This window comes from Equus asinus, chromosome 11 (genome assembly GCF_041296235.1).
Source record: "Equus asinus isolate D_3611 breed Donkey chromosome 11, EquAss-T2T_v2, whole genome shotgun sequence".
In the NCBI taxonomy this organism is placed as follows: domain Eukaryota; kingdom Metazoa; phylum Chordata; class Mammalia; order Perissodactyla; family Equidae; genus Equus; species Equus asinus.
This window is the reverse complement of record NC_091800.1, coordinates 39,505,082-39,529,689: the sequence shown is the minus strand read 5'-3', so window position 1 is coordinate 39,529,689 and position 24,608 is coordinate 39,505,082. Positions and strand designations below refer to the sequence as shown.

Sequence of the window (24,608 nt, the reverse complement as noted above, 5' to 3'; positions counted from 1 at the left end):
TACATTTACAAATTATTGCAGTTATAGTTATTTTTAATAGGTTTACTTTTTTTTTTTTTTTTTTGAGGAAGATTAGCCCTGAGCTAACATCTGCTGCCAATCCTCCTCTTTTTGCTGAGGAAGACTGGCCCTGAGCTAACATCCATTCCCATCTTCTTCTACTTTATACGTGGGATGCCTACCACAGCATGGCTTTTGCCAAGAGATGCCATGTCCGCACCCAGGATCCGAACCGGCGAACCCTGGGCCACTGAGAAGCGGAACATGGGAACTTAACCACTGTGCCACTGGGCCGGCCCCAATAGGTTTACTTTTTAAAACTAGAGTTGTGATTTATGCACCACCATTGCAATATTAGAGTATCTGAGGTTGACTATATATTTACTTTTATTGATGAGTTTTACACTTTCATATGGTTTTATGGTGTTAGTATCCTATTTCAGCTTGAGGAACGTCTGTTAGCATTTCTTTTAAGGCAGGTGAATGATGATGATGAACTTTCTTTTATTTGTTTGGAGAAGTCTTTATCTCTACTTCATTTCTGAAGGACAGGTCTGCCAGATGTGATATTCTTAGTTGACTTTTTTCTTTTAGCACTTTGAATGTTTCATTCATTCATTTGGTCTGCAAAGTTTCTGCTTGATAATCTGCTAATAGGCTTATGGGGACTCCCATGTTTGTGATGAGTTGCTTTCCTCTTCTTGCTTTCAAAATTCGCCTTTTCCTTTTGGCTATTTAATTATGCTGTGTCTTGATGTAGCCCTTTTTGTTTCAACCTGTTTAGAATCCCTTGGGTCTTATGAATCTGGATGTCCATTTCCACCCCAAGTTCAGGAGGTTTTTAGACATTGTTGCTTTAGACTTTCGGTCCCTTTCTCCTTCTCTTCTGAGATTTCCATAATGGATAGATTGTTTCTCCTGTTGGTGTCCCATAAGTCTTATAGGCATTTTTCAATCTTTTCTTTTTGCTCCTCTGGATGGATAATTTCAAATGACTTCTTTCCGAGTGCACTGATTCTTTCTTCTGCTTGGTCAAGTCGGTTCTTCAGTTCAGTTATATTTTTCTGCTCTAGGACTTCTGGGTTTTTTTTGGATGGTTTTTATTTCTTCAAACTTCTCATTTTGTTCATGCTCTTTTCCTAGTTTTGTTTAGTTGTTTGTATGTGTTTGTAGAGCTTTTTAAAGAGGATTATTCTGAATCTTTTGTCAGATAATTCATAGGTCTCCATTTCTTTAGGGTCAGTTATTGGAACTTTATTGGTTTCCTTTGGTGGTGTTGTGTTTACCTGATTCTTCGTGACACTTGTAATCTTGCATTGGTGCCTGTGCAAATGGGTGAGTAATCTCCTCTTCTAGACTTTACAGGTTCACTGTGGCAAGGAAAGACCTTCATCAGTGTTCTGCTGTCCCAGCCTATTGAATGTGATGTTCTTGACTAGGAATGTGTGAGGGGACCTGTCTGGGCCCATGTTTACTCATAGCAAGCCCCACATATGTTCCGTCATCACCACTGGGGCCAGTGTGTTGTGGCTAGGTGGGCCCTAATGGTTCTTATGCTCATAGGATGCACTTCAGCAGGAAACCATTAGGAAACTTGGAATAACAAGATTTATTACTCATGGATCCTTGAGGGTACACAGCACACCAGAGGGGCTACATAGTAAGGTCATGGGTAGAGAGAGAGGGGGAGTACAAGCCTGGGGTTCTACTTTTATTAGGGTTGAGGGTAAGGGTTTTGTGGGTTCACTCTTTATTGGCAAACTTAAAGCATAAGAATGGGAATTATGGCACAGGAAGGGAAAAGCAGGGTCAGCCAAGCGGTCAGTTAGGTAGGTTACTCAGGGCCTTCTTAAAAGAAGGGGAACTTCATGGGTGGGGTGATCTGGTTTTTAGTCAAGTTGTTTTGCTAGTAGCTGTGTCATACAGCTGGCAACATGTTTATTAGAGATGGATGTCTTTCAAATATTGCCTTGGTAATCAAAAGCTTAATGTCAGCTCAGCTTGGCCTACTGGATGGGCCAGCTGGTAGTGTCCACTGGCTGGAGGGGCTTGCTATCGTGGTCTCTAGTTGAGAGATGCCACTGCCCTGGCTCTGAGATCAGGGTAGAGGAGTGGTGGTGGTGGTGCTGCTGCCTGGGCTCTGCTGTTGAATGAGCCTTCTGACTGGTCTCTGTGTTCAAGTGTGTCCACTAGTTGGTCTCCCTGGTAGGGTAAGGCTGTTAGCTGTGCTCCACAGTCAGTTGGGATCACTAGCTGGGCTCTGTAGTCACCTCTGGTCTGGCAGGGTCTCAGGCTGTGTTTCCTGGCAGGGCAGTGCTGCTGGTGGGACTCCATAATTGGGCAGGGCTGCTGGCTAGGTTCTGCAATCACTCTTGGTTGCATGTGGCCTTGGGCTATGTTCTGTAATCAGTGGGGCTGCAGGCTTGTTGTGGTGTTGAGAGGGGCTGTAGTCTGGGTTCTCTAATCTGGTAGGCAGCTGGCTGTGCCCCTTTGTTGGGCAACCTTGCAGGCCAGGCTCTCTGGTGGGGTGGGGCCTCCAGCTGTATGTGACAGTTATGTGGGGCTGGTAACTGCTCTGAGGCCTAGTAGGATTGTTGTCCTGGCTTCCTGGTTGGCTGGGTTGTTGGCAATGCTTCGTGATTTGGTGTCTTCACTGGCTTGGTTTCCTGCCTGTAGAAGGCCACAGGCTGTGGTCAGCATTGGGCAGAGCCATAGGCTGTGCTCTGCTGCTGAGTGGGGCTGTAGGATGGGCTCTGTGGCTGCCTGGGTTGTCTTGCCAGGCTTCCTGGTTGGGCATGACTGGAGACTATGCTCAATAGCTGGGTGGGCTGTGAATTTGTTTCCTTGTCTAGGTGGGCTGTAGGATGTGCTCCCTGGCTACTAGGCATTTGTGGCCACAATTCCCACTGGGACACGACTGCAAGTTATGTTAGAGTTTAATGGGGTTTTGAATTTGCTTCCCTTTTGGGGTGGGTCTGTAGAATGGACTCCAAGGCTGGTATAGCTCATTGGCTGGGGATGCACATAGAGCAGAATGGCCTTCTGAGCTCGCTGGTCAGACAGGGCCATTGTTTGTGCTCTGCAGATAGGCAGAGCTCCTGCCTGGGATCTCTGCTTGGGTGCCGCTGCTAGCAGGATCATGGTTCACCAAGATTTGAGCACTGGTTGCTGTTTAGCCCCACCCCCCTTCTTCATCTCTATCTGATCCTCAGTGGTTTCCATGAGGAGAGACTTGCATGGCCCTCCCGGGAAGCATCCCGCAGTGGTAGGGCACCTGGCTGTGCACCTTGAGCTTTCTCTTCCCACTGGAGAAACCAGGAGACCTGAGGTACCCTCTTGGTGTGGTGCAGTCTTGTCCTGGCTTGGGGGAAGGGTGATGCAGTCAAAGTCAGATGTTCCTCCTACCCTTCTAATGCTGTCCTTGTCAGTCTCTGTGGTTCATGGGCATGCTTCATCTTTATTCCTGGATTCTGGGATTTTTACAATGGCATCTTGTCTACGGATAGTTGCTAGTTGGTCTTTTTGAGAGGAGGACTGATGACGGAATGACCCATGTCACCACCTTGTTGATGTCATCTCTCCAGCATGTTCCTTTAAAAACAAACAAAAACTCCTGCTCCTCCCTTGATACCCTTTCTCAGAAGCCCACACTGAAACCTGGAAGTCATACTGGATCCCATTCAGGCGTTGGTCACATCTGCTCATTTCTCTGTCTTTATTAGGTCCTGATTTTATTTCTCCCCTGTTCAAGCTTTCCTGATCTATTATCTGGGCTGGTGCACTGGCCTCTTCTGTCTGCCCTTCCATGCTTCTGCTGGAGAACTCTTATTCTCACTTTAAATCTTAGCCCAAACGTTACTCTTCTTTGACATCTTCCCGTGCTCTCCCAGACCTTAAGCCCGCTTCTCAGAGCCGCTTATGTGTAAATCCCTTATGGAATTTATCCTTTTATTCATTATTTTGCTATCCGTCTCCCCACTGGGTTAAATCTATGGAGCATGATCCAACTGGTTTATCATCCCAAACAACTGCCTGTCAAATTAAGTGCAACTTCCTAACTTTTAAGATTTTTAAGATACTACATTTCTTTTCGCCTTAAATTCTACGTTTAGATGAAAATTAGCTTTAATTGCTAGTTTTCCCAAAAACACAAAAACATTAAAATAATGAACAGGAAGAAAGATTTCATGCATCCATGTCTGTTTTCTCATGTTCTCTATTTGCTGAGAGAATGAAATCTTTGCAAGAAAGGTCATCTGTCAGGATGTGATCATTAACAGGTGTGAAATGAGTGCCAAGGATGATAAAATTATTCTGATAATTATTTAAATTTTGGACTTTCTATGATCACATTAAACATGGACGAAATGGTCTAATAAAATTGCACAAAGTACTTAAGTATGAATAGTGATGCTCTAATCTTTCTTGGAAAGATGTTTATCAGGCTTCATCGTAATGTAGGTGGGAGCACATTTATAAAATGCCGTTATCATTATCATTATCTCTTAAGCGTGTGTTTGATGTGTCTACTGGCAGTAAGAGCTTAGATGACCTACTATTTAATTCATGTATTAGCTTTTAGTGTGGGGAAACGTAGATAATACTAAAGGCATTCACAATTTGATTTTTGAAACAGTTTTAAGTGTATAATATAAATGTGAATCTACTTTTATTCAGCAGTTTTTTTTTTAAAAATAAGAGTGTTTTAGGTATACAAAAAAACAATAGAACTTAATACAACAAACACTACCACAGATATAATTGGAGTACCTGTGTACTCCTTCCAATCCCATTCTTTCCTCTTCCTTAATTCCTGAAGGTGAACAATACCCTGAGTTTGATGGTTTTGTTACTGTAGGTTGCAAAACTTCTTTTCTGTGTAAAAATGACAGATGCACAGAAAAACGTTTTTTCTTTCTTCTGAACCATTTGGTAAATTGCTGACTCATTGCCCCGTAATCCCCTAATACTTTAATATTATTTCTTACAAATAAGGACGTCCTCCTACATAACAACAATATAACACCAAAGTGAGAAAGTAAATGCTGATCAATTGTCAGCTAATCCTCAGACTGTGTTCAGGTTTTACTGGTTGTACCAAAAATGTTCTTTATTGCAAAAGCATCTACTTCAGAATCATGTGTTGCATTCAGTTGTCATTTTTTTTAACCTCCTTCAGCCTGGAATAGGTCCTTAATCTTTCCCTGTATTTTATGAATTTGATGCTTTGAAGATTCTTCCTGGTTAGTTTGTAGAAAGTCCCTGAGTTTGCATTGGTATTATAAGGCTTTTTAAGTTCTGCAAGCCTGCTGGATGTAAGCAGGTTACCTCCAACTTTAAACAGTTTATTGTTTTATGCTCATAAGTGAAGTTCAGCATCTCTTCACAAGTTTATTGGCCCTTTGGTTTACTCGCTGTGAATTTCTTGTTCATATCTTTTGCCTGTTTTGTTACTGGGGTTTTCGCTTTTTTCATATTGGTTTGTAGAATTTGTCACATATCCTGAATAATGCTCGTGTAAGTTTACGTGAGTTCTAAGTATCTTGTCCCGCTCTGAGTCTTGTCTTCACAATTTTGTTTGCGGGAGAGGGATTAAGGACTAATATCAAGTACAGAAATGTAAAATTCACTGTTGTCAGATTTATCAGTCTTCTTATGATTTGTTCTTTTTGTATATTTAAGAAATCCTTCTCTATTTTTACGTCATAAATCTGTTCTTCTATATTTATTTCTAAAATTGTTAGAATTATATATCTTTTTGTCTGTGAGACATGGATCCAATTGATTTTCTACATGGATAACTGGTTTTTCCAGCATCATTGATTGAATAGCCATTCTTGTCCATCATTTGTAACACTTCCACTGTTAAATATAATTTCTGAATATATGTAGTTTGCTTTTGAGCTTTGATTTTTCTCATTGGTCTATTTGTCTACCTCTGCCTTGATATCGAAGACCTCCTTTCTCTCTTTAAAATCATCTTGTCAATTCTTGACCCCTTTGCATTTTTATCTTAATTTTACAATCAATTAGTTAAATTTCATTATAAACGCTGTTGGGATCTTGACTGGAATTGCAATGAATTTATTGATTTAGGCAAAATGGATACCTCTGTGATATTGTTTTCCCATCTGTGAACATTGTATATATTATATCTCTAGTTATTTAAATTTTCTCTGTTCCTGAACAGTAAAAATGTATAATTTTCTCCCTAGAGGTCTTGTACATCTTTTATTAGATTTATACCTTGGCTTATTTCTAGTATGTAACTAGTATCTTTGAAACATTAAATTTTCTACTAAGAATATTAATTTTTATGTATTTTGGTATCCAGTAACCTTATAAAATTCTCAGTTTTTATTTGTAGATTCCCTCATTTTTCTATCCATAGAATCAGAATATCCGTGAATAACTTTTCTTTTCCTATTGTCATTTTTTTCATTTTCTTTTCATTGCGTTGACTAGAATTCTACAATGAAAGAGGCTAAAACTGTCTTCTTGACTGTTAATGTTTTTCAGATCTGAGATTTTACTCCAAACATAATAAACAAACTCTGAATTGGGGAAACTGAGAACCTGGTCTTTCCTGAAAATTTTCGTGTACCCACCCAATATCTGCCCCACTTTCATCTTCTGTCTTCCAAATGAAGATCAAATGATGATTACCTCCATGATGCCATTTTTGATAACCCCAGAAAAGAGAGTTAATGTTTTTTCTCTATTCCTAAAGTATTTAGTAAAGGCCTCTTTTCATTTTTCATTTCAGTCGCTTGAATTAAGTTGGGTAGCCCCTCACTAACCTAGCCTTCCAATAGGGAAGATGCTTGGCTCAGCTAATCTTTATCCTTTCAACTTGAGTATATCTTCCATTACTGATGAAATGAGTGTATATCTATGTACATTTCTGTTTTATTTGTTGATTCATTAGATCAGTTTTCTCATCTTTTTATAGCAAATTTGTTGGACTATGCATATTTAACTTTATTCATCTTTGTCTCCTTAGTGCCTTCATAGTGCACATTGAGTGTATTGTCAAATAAGTTGATCTGTTTATTCTGATTTGGTAAGGACCATGTTTAAGCAATCATGGTATACATTAGTACACACAGAGTTAAATGTTGAGGTGTCTTTGTTCTTCTTCTTAGCTTTGTGGTCAATTCAGACATCTTTGAAACATAAGGTCCAGAGGAAGAAAGTAGAGCTCAAGTGAACTGATAAAATCGAATTTGATGCTTTCTGGTACAGTTGTTGGACGGAGGGTTCATCTTACTAACTTTATTCCGTGTTGCCACTCTTTGGGTACATGCTAAGGACAATTTTTTTTCTTTTTCTATTTTTACTCTTTAATCCTTGGTGTTAAGGATTTATGCACAGATATTTCTTTAGTCAGATAATCGAATGCCTATTGTGTTGAATGTGTAAGTGATATCTTAAGGGTCACCAGGAGTCTGAAGGAAAAGAAAAACCCACAAAGACTCCTTTGTGTTAATTCTCTAAGCATTTATTGACTGCTATAGATTCCTACCAGCAGTTAGTTTATTTTAAGTATTAGCATTCTTTACAAATCTACTTTTCTGTATCATGAGCGCTTTTTATTTCTTATAAACTGAAAAAGTATATTTAAGGTTTACCAGATAAAATGAGAGCGGTCCTATCAGAATGCTTTGTTCTGGTCTATTAGTTGTCACCCTTTTCCTCTCCTTTACATAAAAATTGAAAAATTCAGGGAAAAGTGGTTTAAAAGCAATCCAAATAATAATCCAAATAGGAGGAGGAGGAGGAGGAAGAGAGTATAGATTGTAAGGCAATTGTCAAGTTGATTCATGGGTTGTGTTTGTCACAGGGGGATAATGTCAATGCCTAGTTGTTTCTTCTACATCGAGATAAATGAGAAAATAAATGATTTAGGAGCATTGGATTTTTGCCTGGTGGGAGTTTGTTGAACCAATCAAATGGTTAGGGGAATTTTAAAAGGATAAATGTGTGGTAATATTTAACCATACTCTTTTACTAATAAGGAAGTGTGCAGGTGCAGCCTTTTCTAGCTGTGAAGGCTTTTTCTCAGTCCTGTGTTCTTCTCTAGAAAAGTCAGTGTTTGTATCTTCAGTCAAATGATCATTTTATCCCTTATGTAATTTATGAAGAAATGGTCGTTTAGAAAAGCAAATAAATGAATGAAACTCTATCAGTAGTAGTGTTCTTATCTGCTGGATTACATAACAGTTATCTGGAATTGTAAGTACATAAGCTTGAACAGTTCAAGTTTTTATTCCAAAATAAGAGTTGTGCAGTTCCCCGCATACTCATCTCATTTGTTATCTATTCTGCTAAAATTTATGGTATTTGAAAAAAGTGACATTTTCTTGTTTTGTTTGTTCCTTGGTTACTGGCATTAGGATAAACTGAGATTTGGTTTCACATTATTTCCATTAGCTCCAGTTAGAATATTTGGTCAAATAATAGTGTTTATGAGTTCATTGTCAATCTCTGGGTAAATAGCATTTTCTGGCTGCTGTCCTGTTAATGAGCTAGCCATCTGATTCCCTATTAATTTTAATGGGGATTGAGTAAGGACATTGTGGATAGAAGAGTGAAAATCCAACCCACTTGTGGTAAAACCAAAAGTAATAACCTCTTTATAATCACATTTATGTAAAAAAAAAATTATTATAAAGACTTATATAAGAACATAGTAAAAATGATGGACAAAAGAAAGATAAGCTATTTTATAATTTTAGCATATTTATGGACATCTTGAATAAAAGTGGTAATAAATTTAATTCCCAGTTCCAGGTTCTTGGTTGTATTCATCTTTTAAAGGTTTTTAAATTTTACTTAAACCTAATCTAAGAATAAAATTTATTAAATTGCAGAACTAGATAAGATTCAGTTAATGCGCACTATTTGAGAGTACATAATTACCTGAATGAGATCATGAAGTCTTCGTTTTTTATTTGGCACTAAACTGTTCATGGTAGTCAGAATCCACCTCAGTAATGATAAGCATGAGCAAGACCTTTTGACATTGTGTGATGTGGAAGATGAATTCCAATGTGGTGAAAGATAGAATTACACGTATAGAAGAAATATGGGTAAAACTGCTTATAGGATGTTGAGCTCTGAAGTCTCAGGAGAAGTAGTTAGGGGATCATTGTGAACCTCTTAAGATGCTTAACCAATCTGTGGCAGTAGTGATGCAATGTTAGCAAAACTGGAGACTGCTACCGAGAACAATTATATTGGCTTTAACACGTGAAACAAAACAGAATGCACTACTGAAATGAGGTGCTTGCTGTTAACTTAATATGCATTAATGTTTGGTTTTCGTTTTGCTGTGCTTTCAATTTTTGCCTTCCGATATTATGCTTATTGACCCATTAGTAGACTGTCTTTCCCATATCTATTTTATAACTCTAGTCATGCCTCTGCCTGTCTGTAGTGTTTTCCTCCCTGGGTGAATTAGCTTGCACCTGACCATCTTCAACTTGCTGCTTGTATATATTCGCTTAATTCTCCAAATAGTCAATCATTTTAAATTTAATCTGACTCTCCATGGTGTTAACTATCCCACTCAACTTGATATATGTAAATTTAATGAGCATGCTGTCTTGTAAAATCCACATCCGTGAATGAAAATAAAGAGTCTAACGTTTGTAATTCAGTTGAAAAACTGTCCACTCTGTTTGCCATTCTCTGCTTCATTGCTCCTGGTGCTCTAACTAGTTGCATGTATGTGCATGAGAATTAAGATTATGTCTTTTTTTTCCCTCTGTTTTGCCAAAGAAAATGTGGAAAATATTTATTTTGTACCAGTACTTTATCAGTCTAGGATGGAGTCAAGATGTCTGTTATTGTCTAAAAATAGCAGCAAATGTAATTTCCTTGTTTGTGGGAACTTCTGGCCCATCCAACACAAAGGAAGGATCCTTTGGAGTATCTTAGAAGCTGCTGGCTTGACTACATGTCATGGACCTGGTTTTCAGGTCAGGGCTGCCACTGACCTGTTTGGTGTCCTTGTGCAAGTTAGGAAAAGGTGTATGCCTTCATTCCTCTGAGCGGACATAGGACCACACAAAGTCACACAGCTTGGTGAGTGAAGTCTGAGTGGGATCTCAGCCCCATTCACCCCTTGAGCAGGTGCCCACTGGGCAGGGCTTGACCATACACTGACCCTGTTCCAGGTCACTGAGGGTTGTGTGTGTGGTTCTGCTAGTGCTCCCTGAGAATGTAGTGGATTTCAGCTTGGCCGGTTTTACCTGTGTCAGTACCATTGCCTGAAGATTCTACCTCGGGAACTGGACCTTGTTTCCTTTAGTGTTTTAGGTTGGGGCTGTGGGTATTATCTCTAGTTCCAGCTCCATTTCCCAGAAAGTTACCTGCATTTCATATGTCTGTCCCAAAATAGGATTAGTAAATTCTATTTGGGAACTTTTGTTACATCTCATTTGTTTAACAATTATCTAAAAAGTAACCACTGTGGTCTATGCTCTGTGAGACAGCAAATGTGGAAAAAAATGTTTTCAATGTTATCTATGAAGGAGAAAACAAGTCATATATAAAGGAGAGCTAGGGTTGAGGGAAGGGTTTTTTTTTTCTTTTAATTTTAATCCATTAAGGATTAACATGTTTATATACTGAGACCCAACCAACTAAGAAGAATTCAGTGGAACAGGATTGAAAAAGGATAATTGATGTGCAATGCCCTTTTAGGAGGTGAGAGGAAAGAGGATCCAGAGCAGAAATGAATGGGATTATCTTTAGATAGATGCAGGAATTGGCACAGAAAGATTAGTATGCAAATAAATTGGTAATATAAGAAACAGGAAATTGAATGCATTCTTTTCACAGAGGGAAATTGAAATTTGCTTACTGAAAATAACAGGTAGAAGTGGCAGTTGCATAGCTCCTGGGTAATGGCAAGTTTGAAATAAGTACCTTAGAGAATGTGAGAAGGAGAGGCTGGTAGGATTTCCCATAAGTGTTACAGGAAGTGATGGATCGTAGAGTTAGTCTGTACTGGGAGAAAATGAAGGGGGGGATGTCAAGAAGCTGGGGGTTTTACTGAGGTCAAGGAATAGGTGGCGTGGGAGTGGAAGAAGTGAAAAGAGAAAATTGAGGTTGGAGAAAAGGATCATGGAGGAGATGATGATAGCAGAGGTGGAACAGTTTCTAGATGATGAAAATGTCTAAGTGTGGTCATGAAGACTGCGGTTGAAGAAAGGGAATTGAAGATTGCTGGTGGTGGGGAAGCCAAAGACTGGGTGGCAAGGCGTGGGATGACAGAGGAGTCAACACACAGTATTGGCAACATAAGAGAGAGGTCAGATAATATTAGTGCCAAAAGAGATTGGATTTTAGTTGATAATGAAGATAAATAGTGAGGAAATAAGAGGGGAGAGAGAAGATGGACCAGAGTTCAAATCTAAGCCATAGGACAATGGTCAACTTAAAGAATTTCTGTGAGCCCCAGTTCTCTTATCAATAAAGAGAGGATAGTAGATACTCCAAAGGGTTATTAGTGAGGATTAATTAAAAATGTTTGTTTAGCTCAGTGCCTGGCCCAAGAATTTAACCATCACTTAAGATTGTTGGAATACTAAGTCTTTGTGAAAAGATGTAGAAAGGGTTACTGGGAGAATCAGAGCAGATTTGGAATGAAAGTGGGAGAAAAAGTGAGCAACTTGAAGTTTATGTTTTGGAAAATTCCAAAGGTGCCTGGCCTTTAGATTTTGAATGGAATTCTGTTACCTGTGTCTTAACTCTTTCTCTCCGTCGCCTCAGATTTGTCTTGATAGTGGTTTCTTTACTTCCTCCCTTCCATCAAATACATGTGTATTAATTGTAACCAGGTACACTACAAATTTATTCTTATTTACTGGACATTTAGAAAATTATTTTTTTAAGAATGAGGGACGTTCCATTTTTCTGGTTCTTTTCAAATTATTTTTATACCAGAATTTTTGTGACTGTTTCAATTTAGTCTTAAATTTTATTTTGAAATAATCTTAGACTTACAGAAGAGTTGCAAAAATAACGCAGAGTTCTTGCATACCCTTCACCCAACTTCCTCTAATGTCAACATCTTATATAGCTTTAGTGCAATTATTAAACCTAAGAAATTAATGTTGGTACAATACTAACTATAGATGTGATGCAGATTTTTCCAGTTTTTTCACTCACGTGCTTTTCTGTTCTAGGATCCAATCTAGGACCACACCTTGCATGTCGTTTCCCAGGTCTCCTTAGTCTCCTCTAATCAGTGACACTTCCTTATCTTTCATGACCTTGACGCTTCTGGAGAATCCTGCTTAGTTATTTTGTAGAGTGCCCCTCAATTTGGGTTTCTTTTTGCAGTGTTACTTCTGTTTCTAAAATCTATCCCTAGTGCCAGTCAGACTTGCACAGCAAAACAGCACATAGTGATTCAATTTAGGTACATTTTTTAATTAGAAAGTAATTAACTAAAGGAAAATTACTTTTTGGTGTTGCAACTCCCAATTTCCCCAGGCAAAACTGTGTCTAAACATGTACATGAAGGTAGTGCTATAAATGAGTTAATGTATAATGTATGTTGCTAAGGTATTAATACAACTTTTACAACCAAAACAATAGTTACTCCTCAGACAGACAGAAACTGAAGTTTTGATTTGATGACTGCTCACATATTTCTGAGTGAGATATATTCAGCTCAATAGCCAACTGATAAGGTTTTTCCATTTTAAGAATATTTACCTCATATCCACTGAAATATTAGCCTTATTCAAATTACTCATCCTGCCTTATTTCATTGTGTCCTATGTATTTTCTGTTTAGTATTTTATTAATTTATAATATTTAATGAATTGCATACATATATACCAATATATTGATATATTGAAGTAAACTGCATTTCAGGGCTATTTTACAATCAGTAGCTGCAGTGTCATTTTGTACCTATGCAGTGTGGTAGATGTCTCTACCTATCTTTGAATGGAAGAATTGGTTAATACATGGTGGTTTATATTGCTTGTGTATGTGGGTTTCTGTATTAATCAGTTCTGCTTAGAAAGAAGCCTTATTCTAATATAAAGTAAGTTATTTTCAAATGATGTAGTGGATGCCGGTGGTGCCCCTCCAAGACTCCCTTCCCAAGGCTGGTGCACCCACACCCCAGGTGATGAGTGTTAGCTCCTAGTGGCTCACAGCTGCCCCCTCATCCAGAGATTTGGCCTCAGGGAACTAGAGTCCTGAAGCTAATGGCTGACTGATTTGGCAGTGTGGATGCTGGCTTCTCCCTCCAGGTGCTACTGACAGCAATGCATTTCAGGCTGAAGCGAGAATCCAGCCCCAGCCGAGGCCACCTTTTCAGTTGTCTCTTCCTCATCCTGCCTTGCTTCTCTCACTCCCCTTATCCTGGGAGTATCTCTCCACCAGTCTGCACCTGAATCCCTGTCTCAGGCTCTGCCTCTAGGGAACCTGACCTAAAACAATGGAGGTGCAATATGATCATTTTAAGCAGATGTAAACTAAGTAACGTGAGAATTGATGACTTGCTCACAAGGGAACCATTATAATTTCCTGGAAATTGCCCTAGACTGGGAGTCTAGGCCCCAGTTCTAGAGTTGCTAACAACCAACTAGCTCTGAAAAGTGATTTCATTTCTGTGAGGCTTTATTCTGTAATATGTGGAGCTTATCCTATGTGATATTCAGACTCTCATGTTGAAGGTTTTCTCTTAATGCAGGGGGTTATTAAATGAAGATGCTTGGCTCCCCCGAGGCCCCCCAACTCCACTTTCTTAGATAGCCAGGGAGGATGCTTAGCTTAACTCCTCTGGAATTGAAACATGGATGTGCACTTTCTAGGAAAAAGCTTCCAATACTTTTTCCAAGGACTTTGTGACCACCAGAAGTTCAGTACCAACATCTCATAGTTTTCTTCTTTTAGCCCTTTATAATAGAGATTTGAAATCTCTTCTAAAAATACTGCACCCTTTATACCTACATATATACGTATGTACCTATTTTTTTTTCCATTGCTCCCATCTTTCTCTTTTTCCTTTTGTAAAGGGCAGAGTTTTTCTTACTCTTTCCAGTGCCATTTCCTCCTGGACATACAGAGAATGACCGCATGTTAGATGAAGTTGCGTGCCTGATGAGTGCTCCTGGAAGATTTGTGGTATTATGCAGTTGATTCCAAACTTCTTGGTAGTGTCATTTCTTCTTTATTTCCTTTTCGTTTCTAAACAGGGACTGTCATCACACTTTTGTCATGAAGCTGAGTGCCATATTTAGATAGGAGAGGTGGGATAAACCAGAGGAAAGAGGTTGGGAGAACTCTGGGTCTCTTCCTTAATTCCAGATACACCATTTTTGTGTATGAGCTCATGTCATCTTGAAGATGCGTTTCCAAAAAGAAAGCAGTAGTCTTCTTTTTTTCTTTTGATGGTTCACCTTGAAATTTTATTTTGATTTAAGCCACGGCTAATGGGATTTCTGTTTTTATTAATATTCTGTATCTGTTAAGTATTTTAATTTGCTTGTTAGAGATTGGGTCATATTTGGCCATTAGAAAATAGAAGTATAGTGAATAATTTGAAACAGAGGTTCTTAGTGCTCTTAGGGCCCCACGTCTTTTATAACAACTGTTCCCTAACCACACCATTGCTTTCTTCCAGTGAAATTCTTTATAGATAATATAAGCTATCTATACTCATAATTTAAAAAATATCAACAAAATGCCTTTCTGTACTACATAGTAAAACAGTATGTGTTTCAATATAAACAATTGGCCGTGACTACTCAAGAAAGTACAATAAAGTCACATTCTTGACTCTTCACCTCATGCCACTGTGAGTACAGCAGGTGACAGAGTAGGTTGATAGAAGTGTGCTGTTCTGGTGATTTACGTACCACAAGGAGTATTGTCCTAGATACGTACATTTCAGAAATGGAGCACAGCTGATGGTAAAGCTTAAAAAAAGAAAAGAAAGTACAGTGTAATTATAATTTACAAATGATTAGATTCTTGGAGAATTCAATGTATATTAAAACCAGGCAACATAAAGTATTTAATATGTGACAATTTACATTCATTTCATTTTACATCTAATTCCATTGAATTGGAGTCTAGGCTTAGAGAATTATCATTCTCTCTCTCTTTTGTAAGATATGTGCATCACTCAGTGGTACACAGGACAGTTTCTCATTGCGTAGGACCAGCCCAGGTGTTGCAGAACGTCTAGCACACCTTTCCCCTGTAAATGCTAGTAGCATCACCTCAGTCACTGTGACAACCAAAATGCCTCAAGGCAGTTCCAAAATCCTTCCTTAGTGGTGTTAAAGCCTATCGAGAATCACTGGCTTAGAGAGAAAAATGAAACAAAACAAACCGTTGTTCCCATAATAGGATATTTCTAACCAGAAGAGCCAAGAGTGACATTACTAATTACTGCCTTTTATTGGAATGTCAAATGGAACAACTTCTAAGATCTTAAATGTTTATATCAAGGTGAAATGAAGGGAATTTTGACTTTTAAGTGCTTGAAGGGTTTGGTAGCCAAAAACTGAGTCAGCTAAAGACATAAACTACAGTGTCTGATGAATTGTAGCGCCCTTATAAAACTTGGAAGAAATTTAACCTGCTGGGCTCCATAGGTGATCCCAAGTCCTGATTTTTATGGACCCGATTCTGAGGGGATATGGATTTTATACATACATTCAGGTGTTTTACGTTGCATATCACAAATGACCTAGGGCTAAGATCAGGAGGAAATTTATTTGAGCTCCTTCTCCTTCAGCCATTTGTCTTACCTTAGGCTTCTTTCTTTTGCCAGAACAGCCTCTGAAACAACTTAATTAATAGATCCTGGTAGCAATTCACATATTTATGTGGCTATGCTTGACTTGTATTTTTAGTTAGAATTAGGCCTGTAGCAGGATCCAAGTTCCTTAAACTTATTTTGATTGGTGCTAGTGAGAAATGTCGGATGTTTAGGTAGTACCTCTTTTTGTGGGTGTAACTTTGATGTGATTTAGAACAAAGAATAAATTAACTAGTTAATGAATATTTTTGACAAGACTGGAGATAAAGCTATAGAATGTGTCACCTTTTGCTGGGACCAGTACTAGGTATTTGATATGTGCTTGTAGCTATCAGATTCTCAGAAGTGGTTGGCTTGTTTACCTTTTAATTTTTATGATACATGGAGCAGCTCTTTCGAAATGGGGCAGGATAGCTTCAGGTGCAGCTGTTGGGGGGAGAAAATGTGTGTGTGTATATATATGTATATTATATGCATATAAGTTCAAATTGTGAATCCTAGTGACCTTATGAAAGGCAGAAATTGTCAACTGTCTAATTATCTATAGTGATATGAATGTAATTTTACTAGCCTGCTGTGAATTTAAAAAGTTTTTTTTCTGGTAAATGGTTTTTACTTGTTAAAATGATCTAGAATACTTCTCTGTATCTCCAGCTCTTTTCTCTCTCTTTGCTCCAGGCAGAACTACACGTAAATCATTCCAAAACAATTAATGCTGCTTTACGCACAAATTATTGATTTTCCATTCATAGTGTATGTAGAATTGCTGCTCTACTTAGATTCTAAAATGAGGCTTTTTAATTGTGTTTTCCAGGAAGATATGAATTTAAATGAAGATAAAAAGGCACCATTGCGGGAAAAGGACTTCAGTATCAAAAAAGAAATGGTGATGCAGTACATTAATACTGCTTCCAAGACAGTAAGTAAAACTGTCAAGTTGAAAAATATGTCTGAAACGTTGTAGGATGGAAAACAATGCATTTATCTAATGAAGCGCTTGAGTTTGTGGGTAACTGTAATCAGAGGGCATTTGAATGTGTAATTAAAGGCACAAGTGTTATAATTTTGTTTAATTTCAAAATATTTCTCATCTTAAAACTTTGAAACTGCTTTTTTTTCAGCCAGATTGCTAAGAAACGCTCATTGGTTGATCTACTTGCTCTCAGACATCTTTCCTTGTTAGTGAATTAAGATGGATATTGATTTCTAATGTCACTTATAAATTGGGATAATGTTTGTATTATAGAAAGGCGAGAGTGCTTTTACTCTAACTACCTAAATCAGAATACATAATAGTGGCTTAGAGGCACATCTTTAATGTGAGTTTCCCTATGGATAAAATTATCTTGTAACAAATTATAAATGTAGATATATGAAAGGAGCATTAAGCCTCCACATGGCTGCCAGTTTTCCAGGGAAACATGAAATATGTGGGTGGAAGTAATGACTAAATGTCTAAGAAACCACGCCTGGCACACAGAATCAATTACATTTATTTCATGGAACAACAAATGAGCTTGACCAGTCATATAAAAATTGTGAATAAATGGATTGGTTGAAAAATGTAAAATGGAAGCTAATGAACAAGCGATTGGCAGAAAGACAGTAGAAAATGATGTTGACTGAATTTAAAATAGAATTGAACTAGAGAAAAATAGCTTAACACCTCATAGTTTTCACCAGATACTTTAACCTAAGACCAGGTTACAAGAATATAAGTTATTTATACTTTAACTCCATTTATCTACTAGACCACTCAGTGACTCTGAGGTATTTCTTTTGGAAGAAAGATTCAAATGATGTTTAATTTTTAAACGTGTCTCATGTTTTGGCAGCCTGATGTTCAGCTGTAGAAATGACTGAGTACTGTGCTTTTTCCAGCTCTTTATGTTAATATGCTCTGTATCCTGCTTTTGTGATAGGAATTGCTTTTGTCCCTTAATGATACTCAGATATCACAAATTAGCATTAGGGGTCTATGAGTCGGAGTTTGCGTTTTGGATCGATTTATTTATCCTCTGTTTGGTCTTGGGCATGTTATTTTACCTCTCTGATCCTCAGTTTCCTCATCCATAAGATGTGACTAATACCTGCCTCATAGGTTTGTTATTAGAATTAAATTGTCTATGCCATGATTAAAACGTAACAGATATTTTTATAACCAATGGCCGCCTCTTGTGGTAGCAGAGATGGTAGTAGTAATTGCTTTTTGTTTTTCTTTGTGATTTTTTTTGTTGTTGCTGTTGAAATCATTATACCATGATTAAAAATATAAGTAAATATATTTCAGTAAAAATACTAATTTATTATTTGTGAGTCTAAATTTCTTAGACATTCATTTGTTCACTCAACACATTTATGAAATACCTCTATGTCAGGCACTATGTTAGGCCCTGGACATGGAGCCCCAGGAGAGTCTGTCACTGTCCTATACAATAGGATAGTACACAAGTAAGAGGAACAGACCGTGTAAAGGGAGGTGAAATGTGATGTGGAATAACAAACCGGGGGGAGTGGGGCTGGTAGAACTGTTTTATATCGAGTCATCAGGGAAGTCGGCCCTGTGAGGGAATTTTAAATCCAATAAGCATGAATTCACTTACTATAATTGTAAAAGATACTATGTTAGTTAGAATTGGTTTAGAAAACCTTGGCATAATACTGCATTTTAATTCTTAATTTTGAGATAATAAAGAGGCTTTTTAATAGAAGAACAAACCATTTTGAACTTCATTATAGTGGGTCTATTTCAGTTTGTGTTCACTGATTTTTAAATGTTAATCCTCTAATCATTTTGGAGTAAGGTTGGAATTTATTTACCAGAATAAGATAATTAGATTATCAGGATTGAAATAGATTAGTTATCTAAAGTATGATTAAAGCGTTGATTCATTTAATTAGTGTGTGGAGGATCATGGCTTTTCCTAGGAGACTTCTGAATAATTTGGCAGATGGTTAACACTGTAGAAAGTTCAAGCTGACCAGTCATCTATTTTTGCTCTGAAAGTAGAAACACATTTTAACTCTTGGGTTCAGACTTTGTCAAGCCAGTGTATTGAGGTTAATGAGTACTGAAGTAGTTTCTCTGAGAAAAACAATCAAAATTCATAGATAGGTTGTCTTAGAGAGAATGTGGGGAGTTTGTGTCAGATACACTTCTATCATTTTAGCCTTAGAATTTGCTTTGAGATTCTCTTTTGTGGGTAAGCATTAATATTATTTTTTGGAAAGTGGTAGTGATACCTACAAGTGATGACTTGAAAATACTTTAGAAATGTTAACCCTCTAACTAGCCCTGAAGTAGCTAAGGTTGGTTTTAGAATAGGAAAAAACCAAACCAAACCACCAGTCAAACTAGGTTATTTCCAAGACCTTAGTAAATTTCAGTTTGGGTAGCAAAATAGTAAAACTGAATTTCTTCAGTTAGGAAAGATTATTAAAATCTTATTAAGCAAGTATATTTAGAGACTAAAAATGCCAGACTCACATTTTCCTAACTTCCTAAGGATATATGATCCAGGTTTAGCCAGTACCATCTGATGGGCAGGTCTGCTGGGGGCTTCTGAGAAAGGTGGTCCCCCCAACCCCATAAAGGGCTCCAGAGAAGGAAAGCCAGTGTTTTCTGCCGTTCGACGTGGTTGTGAGAGGATGGGGGATGCTTGGTGCCGACATCATTGAGCTGCTGCTCTGGCCTGACACAGTCCTGCCTCTAGACGTGTCTGTTATGTGAGGTGATGCATGTTCTTAAGCTGCTTCAAGTTGGGTTTTTGCTTTGCTGCTGTAAGCATCCTAATATACCATCCAGAGACAGTTTTACTATGTGGGATCTCTCTTTATCTCTAATTCACTCTGGAAAGTACTCATTCTATCCAAAGGAGCATGTTGAGGTACCTTCCCCTCACCAAGTATACTCAGAGCATAGTTGAGAGAGGTACTATGAAGCTCGGTGGCCATTCCTTGGTAAATTACTTGGAAGGTTTATTGGAGAAAATTTCTTCCAAAAAGAGTAATACAGACTTTACTTTTGTTTGACTACCAGCTGGAAGGTAAGACTATTCTGCAATTAGTGCTAAGGACCTTGAAAGTAGGATGTGACATGATAGTCCAAGTGGAAGAGAATCCACAGTTCTTGAACAATGTAAGGAGAAGAAAATGCTGGAACAGAAAAGAGGATCTTTTAAGCTGTAATTGCTTAAGAATTTTCCCCATTTTCTAAATGGAAGGGAACTAGGGTTTAATATACAAAACTACCATATAAATGTATTTAATTATGCTTAATCTCACTGTGAGAGTAGTTCTTGTTCTTTATTGTGGTTTAATTATTTTTAATCCTTTGCTTCCCTTAAAATTCTTAAAGCACCCCTGCAGATACCATTAAATGATGATTTTTTTGTAATTAAGATTCTTCTGCTTTGAGCGGACAAACCAGGCTTAAGGAGATATCCTAATAGAGTTGCTGCCTTCACCAAGGTTTCTTTTTGGTTTGGGTGTATCATACCCCTTTTCTGTGACACCAGTGTTTAAGTTGGTGTTTATTTCTTGTGGGGGCTTTAGTTTTATTCAGGTTGAGCCATCTCTGAGTGTATTATGTCTGGGTAATATGAAAGTCTCTCGTGACAGAGTTAGCAGAAAGCCAGCCATGGATTAATTTATGCTCAGGTAAAGAATGTGTTGAAAAGGATACCTATAGAGAGTAGGATTTAGATGAATAGGTACATTTTTACCCATTCTGATGCAAAGGATTAGTAAAAATAAAATATTCACTCTATCTTTTCCATCTGTAATCTGTGATAATACAAAACTGGAGAATATGGATACTCGAGAGGCCAAAACCTGTATCCTAAAAAGTGAAAACAACCCCCCGCCTCCCCCGGCCCCCGAAGAAGAGGCTCAGAGGAGGGTGAGAGGGAGTGAGGAGGAGAACCAGCAAGAACTAGTTTGAGAGACAGGAAAGGACCAGAAAGATGTCTGGGCCTTTGTAGGGAGGTGGAGTTTCAGGGAGAGACTGAGAGAGAGAATTTAAAGAGTTTTGAGGGAAAATTTGTTCTATGTAAAATGCCTTCACTGTGTCTCCAGGAGCCATAGAGACAAGCATTTGCTCATCAGTGCTTTTGGAGTTGTCATCTTTTTCTTTTTCTCCCAATTTATTTTTGTATATTGAGATGATGAGACTTTCCAGGAAGTTTCCTTCCAGACAGATTACAACCAGGCTGCTCCCTGTCAGCGTGTAGTCTTTTTGGGCTGTGCCATTAGGTGTGGATAAAATGCTTTAAAAATTTCTCTTCAAAATTTATACTTCTAGATCCTTATGAATGCACTAGCTTGGTACCAAAAAGTTCTTGTGGGCTTCCTGCACGCCCCCCCCCCCCCCAGTACCCCCGATATATCATTGGAGTTTATATCACAGCTGCAAGTAACACACTCTTTTTAGGTGGGCTGGTATCTATAATAAGGAAGGCCCAAGCTCACATTTCTAAGCTTCTTAATGAGATCATCCATCCTTTATTTCCTGTTTGTTTGATTTCTTCCTTTTTGATTTCTTTTCCCAGGGACTAAAGCAGAATTCCTCTTTTATAAGTGCTCTTGGAAGTTTATTAGCTTCCTTTGACTTTAATTTTTTTCTTTCCTAGTCAATCTGGACTGCAGTCAAGTAGTGCATTTATTAGAAAAGTTTGGATAGTGTTTAGCTTAACTCCTTGAACCCTTCTTTAAGTATTTCTGTAGTTCTTGCTTAGTCTTCTTTCATAAGAAAGTTAAATAACAGGTGTTGTAGAACACAGTTTTAAAGGCACATAGAAAGGCTGTAACAAGTTTTTTTTTAAATGGGATGAAATGACTGAGTGTAAGTGGAATGCATTTAAGTGAGGGATTATAGATTCTCGTGAATATGTGTATGTATATATAGCATTTAAAATCAACTTGAAAGGTGTTATCACGGTACCTCTTGTTACAGCTCAGTAGGACATGATGTTCTCAAGTGTGGGGGACATGGTTTTCTACAGTATCATCCTTTAAGGCATATCTTGATCAGAAAAAACTGTTTTGAGAAAATAGAAGTCATATGCTCAGATTTGTGTGTATTTTCTCTAGGTAGAAAAATCTAGATTTGATTTGTTTTAGCATTGATTAGTTAATATTGTAATATCAGTGAAGGCCTTTTCATACCTTCCAATGTCTATTTTTCTTAGAGTTGAGTTTTTCATGTTAATTTTGGAAAGCATTGTCAGATACAGGTAAATGAAGTTCTTTTTATTTTCTCTTTTTGTTGTTGTTATTTAAGAGGCTTATATTATAACCACTAAAAAGTTAGATGAACAAGACATAGTTTTACACATTCTTGATAGTTAACCTAGTTTATTTTTTGGCTTATATTTCAGGTTAGGGATTGATTAAAGCACCCCCGTTACACAAAACCTTGGTAAAAATTTGTGGCTGGTGCTTGGTATTAGACACTTACTTATTTATCAACAATGCCCTTGCTTGTGATACTTTGCTTGTTTGCCACCAGGTCTTGCTTGCTGACTAGGAGAAAATTTCAGCACCTCAGGGCAATGAACCAATTTCTTGTGAAGAGTATTTCCTAATAATCTATCTGGCTCTTTAATTTCCATTTGTGCCTATATAAGACAGGTTTTATTTATATACAATTAAAATTGTCTTCCAACAGCTCAGATTCATCCAGCTTCCTTATGTGTTATTTCTGGGCAGCACCAGTGGCATTTAATGTTCTCTGCTATTACTGCGTTGTGTTTTTGTTTAGGCAGGATGTGATAATGAAGAAAGCTCATCTTTTCTTCTTTTTGAAGGAAGAAATTGTATTAGGTTCAAAGTAGAATTGTGTAATTTTGGTGTTAAACCTTATAGTTAAGATACCTTTTCTTATAGTACTTTTTAAAAAGACTCACCAGATACAGAAACATTATTTACTAGAAAATTTGTTAGAATTTTAGAACATGACGTGGTCAATGACACTTATACCATTTGTGGCCTTAGAGATCATCTGAGGTTGTTTTCTTCTTGCTTATTGAGTTGTTACTTGGTCTAAGATATTTTGCTATGCTCATTCTTGCTTTTTAGATTTTCATGAATGGAATTAAACTTATCATGTCTGATAATTGCAAAAGTAATGAAAACTTTGAAAGTGCCGGAAAGAAGAGGCATGTGCTTATCATGGAAATAAGAAAATATCCATATGCAATGAATCTTTTGAAAGAAGGAACAGTTCTGAAGGAATAAGTGAAAAATTGAGAAGTGTTATGTATGTACAATTGTCTTTCAGTGAATGAAGGGGAAAAATAATTGATGAAATGAGGGGAAAGACGTAGCCAGGAACAATGGCTCTCAGTCTTGATATCCATTAGAATCAGCTGGAGGACTTTAAAAATTTCCCTATCTGGGCCCTACCATTTAACAATTAAATCAGGATTCCTGCAGATGGGACCCAGGCATCAGTATTTAGTCAAGCTCTCTCTGTGATTCCAGTGTACAGTCAAGGATGAGAGCTCCTGGGCTGTCCAAGGTGAGCCTCATCACTCCATGTCTTTTAGAGTGATGTTAATGCATCAACAGACTAGGAGTCAATAGAATTTAAAGGCTAAGCATGGTGAACATTTACTCGTAAAACTGTTAGCAAGCCACTGTGGCTTCAAGGCTGGTTTGCATGCACATAAAGTCAAAATGAGTGTTCTAGTGGCGTACTGTAATTAGATTCCCTGTGATACTTGGCCACCTGTAGAAATCATCAAAGGGGAAGGTTATCTATGGTAACAGAAGAACCTAGTCCGTTTTGGAAAAACATGCCAAAAGAATATGTATTAGCAAGGAGAAGAGTATGCCTGGTTTTAAAACTTCAACCTCCCTAGTTGGTGGCAGTAAACTTAAACGCCTCTTAATTTAGTTTGGACTTAAGAGGACATCCTTTCAGTTCTTACTTATTCCTAAATAGAAAAAATTCTGTATACTTAAAAAAGAAATCCGTAATGGGTTTATCATCTTGATGTGCAAAAGGCATTCATTCCTAATTTCATGCTTCCCTGACTTATTACCATTTCTTAACTGGTGCCGTATAATGGTTTCTCCCCACCCCCAAGAAAATAGGAATGGTTGGTGTAGCTTCTTACTCTCAATGTAATACAGAATTATTTTAAATCCTTTCAATATCAGAAAGGATAGATTTCCAGGGTAGATTTAGTAAACTGGGAATTCTGTCCTTGGGATTTATTGAGATGTGAAAACAGAATAGTCCAAAAGTAAATTCAGACAATCTTAATGTTCTGACTGCTCCTTGAATGTTTTTACTGTTACACTAGATTGTTTTGGTAGCTTTTTTCTTGGGAAAGCTGTATCTCACTGTTTTGGTGACTTAAAATAATTTTCTGGCACTGTTGTTAAGGATGACTTTGTTATACTCTCATTTAGTATACGGTTTCGTAGTTATTGAATTGTTTTTTATTTACATTAGGTCTGGAATATATCTTAGAGCATCTCTACATTTTACAAGTGAGGAAAGACCTGGGGAGCATGTGACATCCCCGTTAGTGCTGCAGCTAGACCTAGAAACCAGGGTTTCTGATTGTTTTAAAAACATTTTTATTATAAAGTAAAAGTTACAGAAAATATTGAAAAACAAATCTGTAGCTTAATGTTATCCTAAGAACACTCAGATTCATGCAGGACCTTGCCAGCCACCCTAGAAAACCTCCGTCTACCCTGTCTCAGTCTCAAACCTCCCTTTTGTCCGTAAAAGTAATCACTACCTTGACTTTTGTAGGAATCCCTTCCTCGAGTTTCTTAGTTTTATTACCCA

The 24,608-nt window shown here is 37.7% G+C and overlaps 1 protein-coding gene across 1 annotated transcript in view; it reads left to right on the top strand.

Moving 5' to 3' along the window:
- Positions 1-24,608, top strand: part of DIAPH3 (diaphanous related formin 3) — a 489,528-nt gene that overhangs the window by 57,041 nt on the left and 407,879 nt on the right. The window contains exon 4 of the mRNA XM_070480866.1: positions 16,617-16,721. Within this exon, the coding sequence (XP_070336967.1) occupies positions 16,617-16,721 (105 nt within the window). The remainder of the gene's footprint in view (positions 1-16,616; positions 16,722-24,608) is intronic.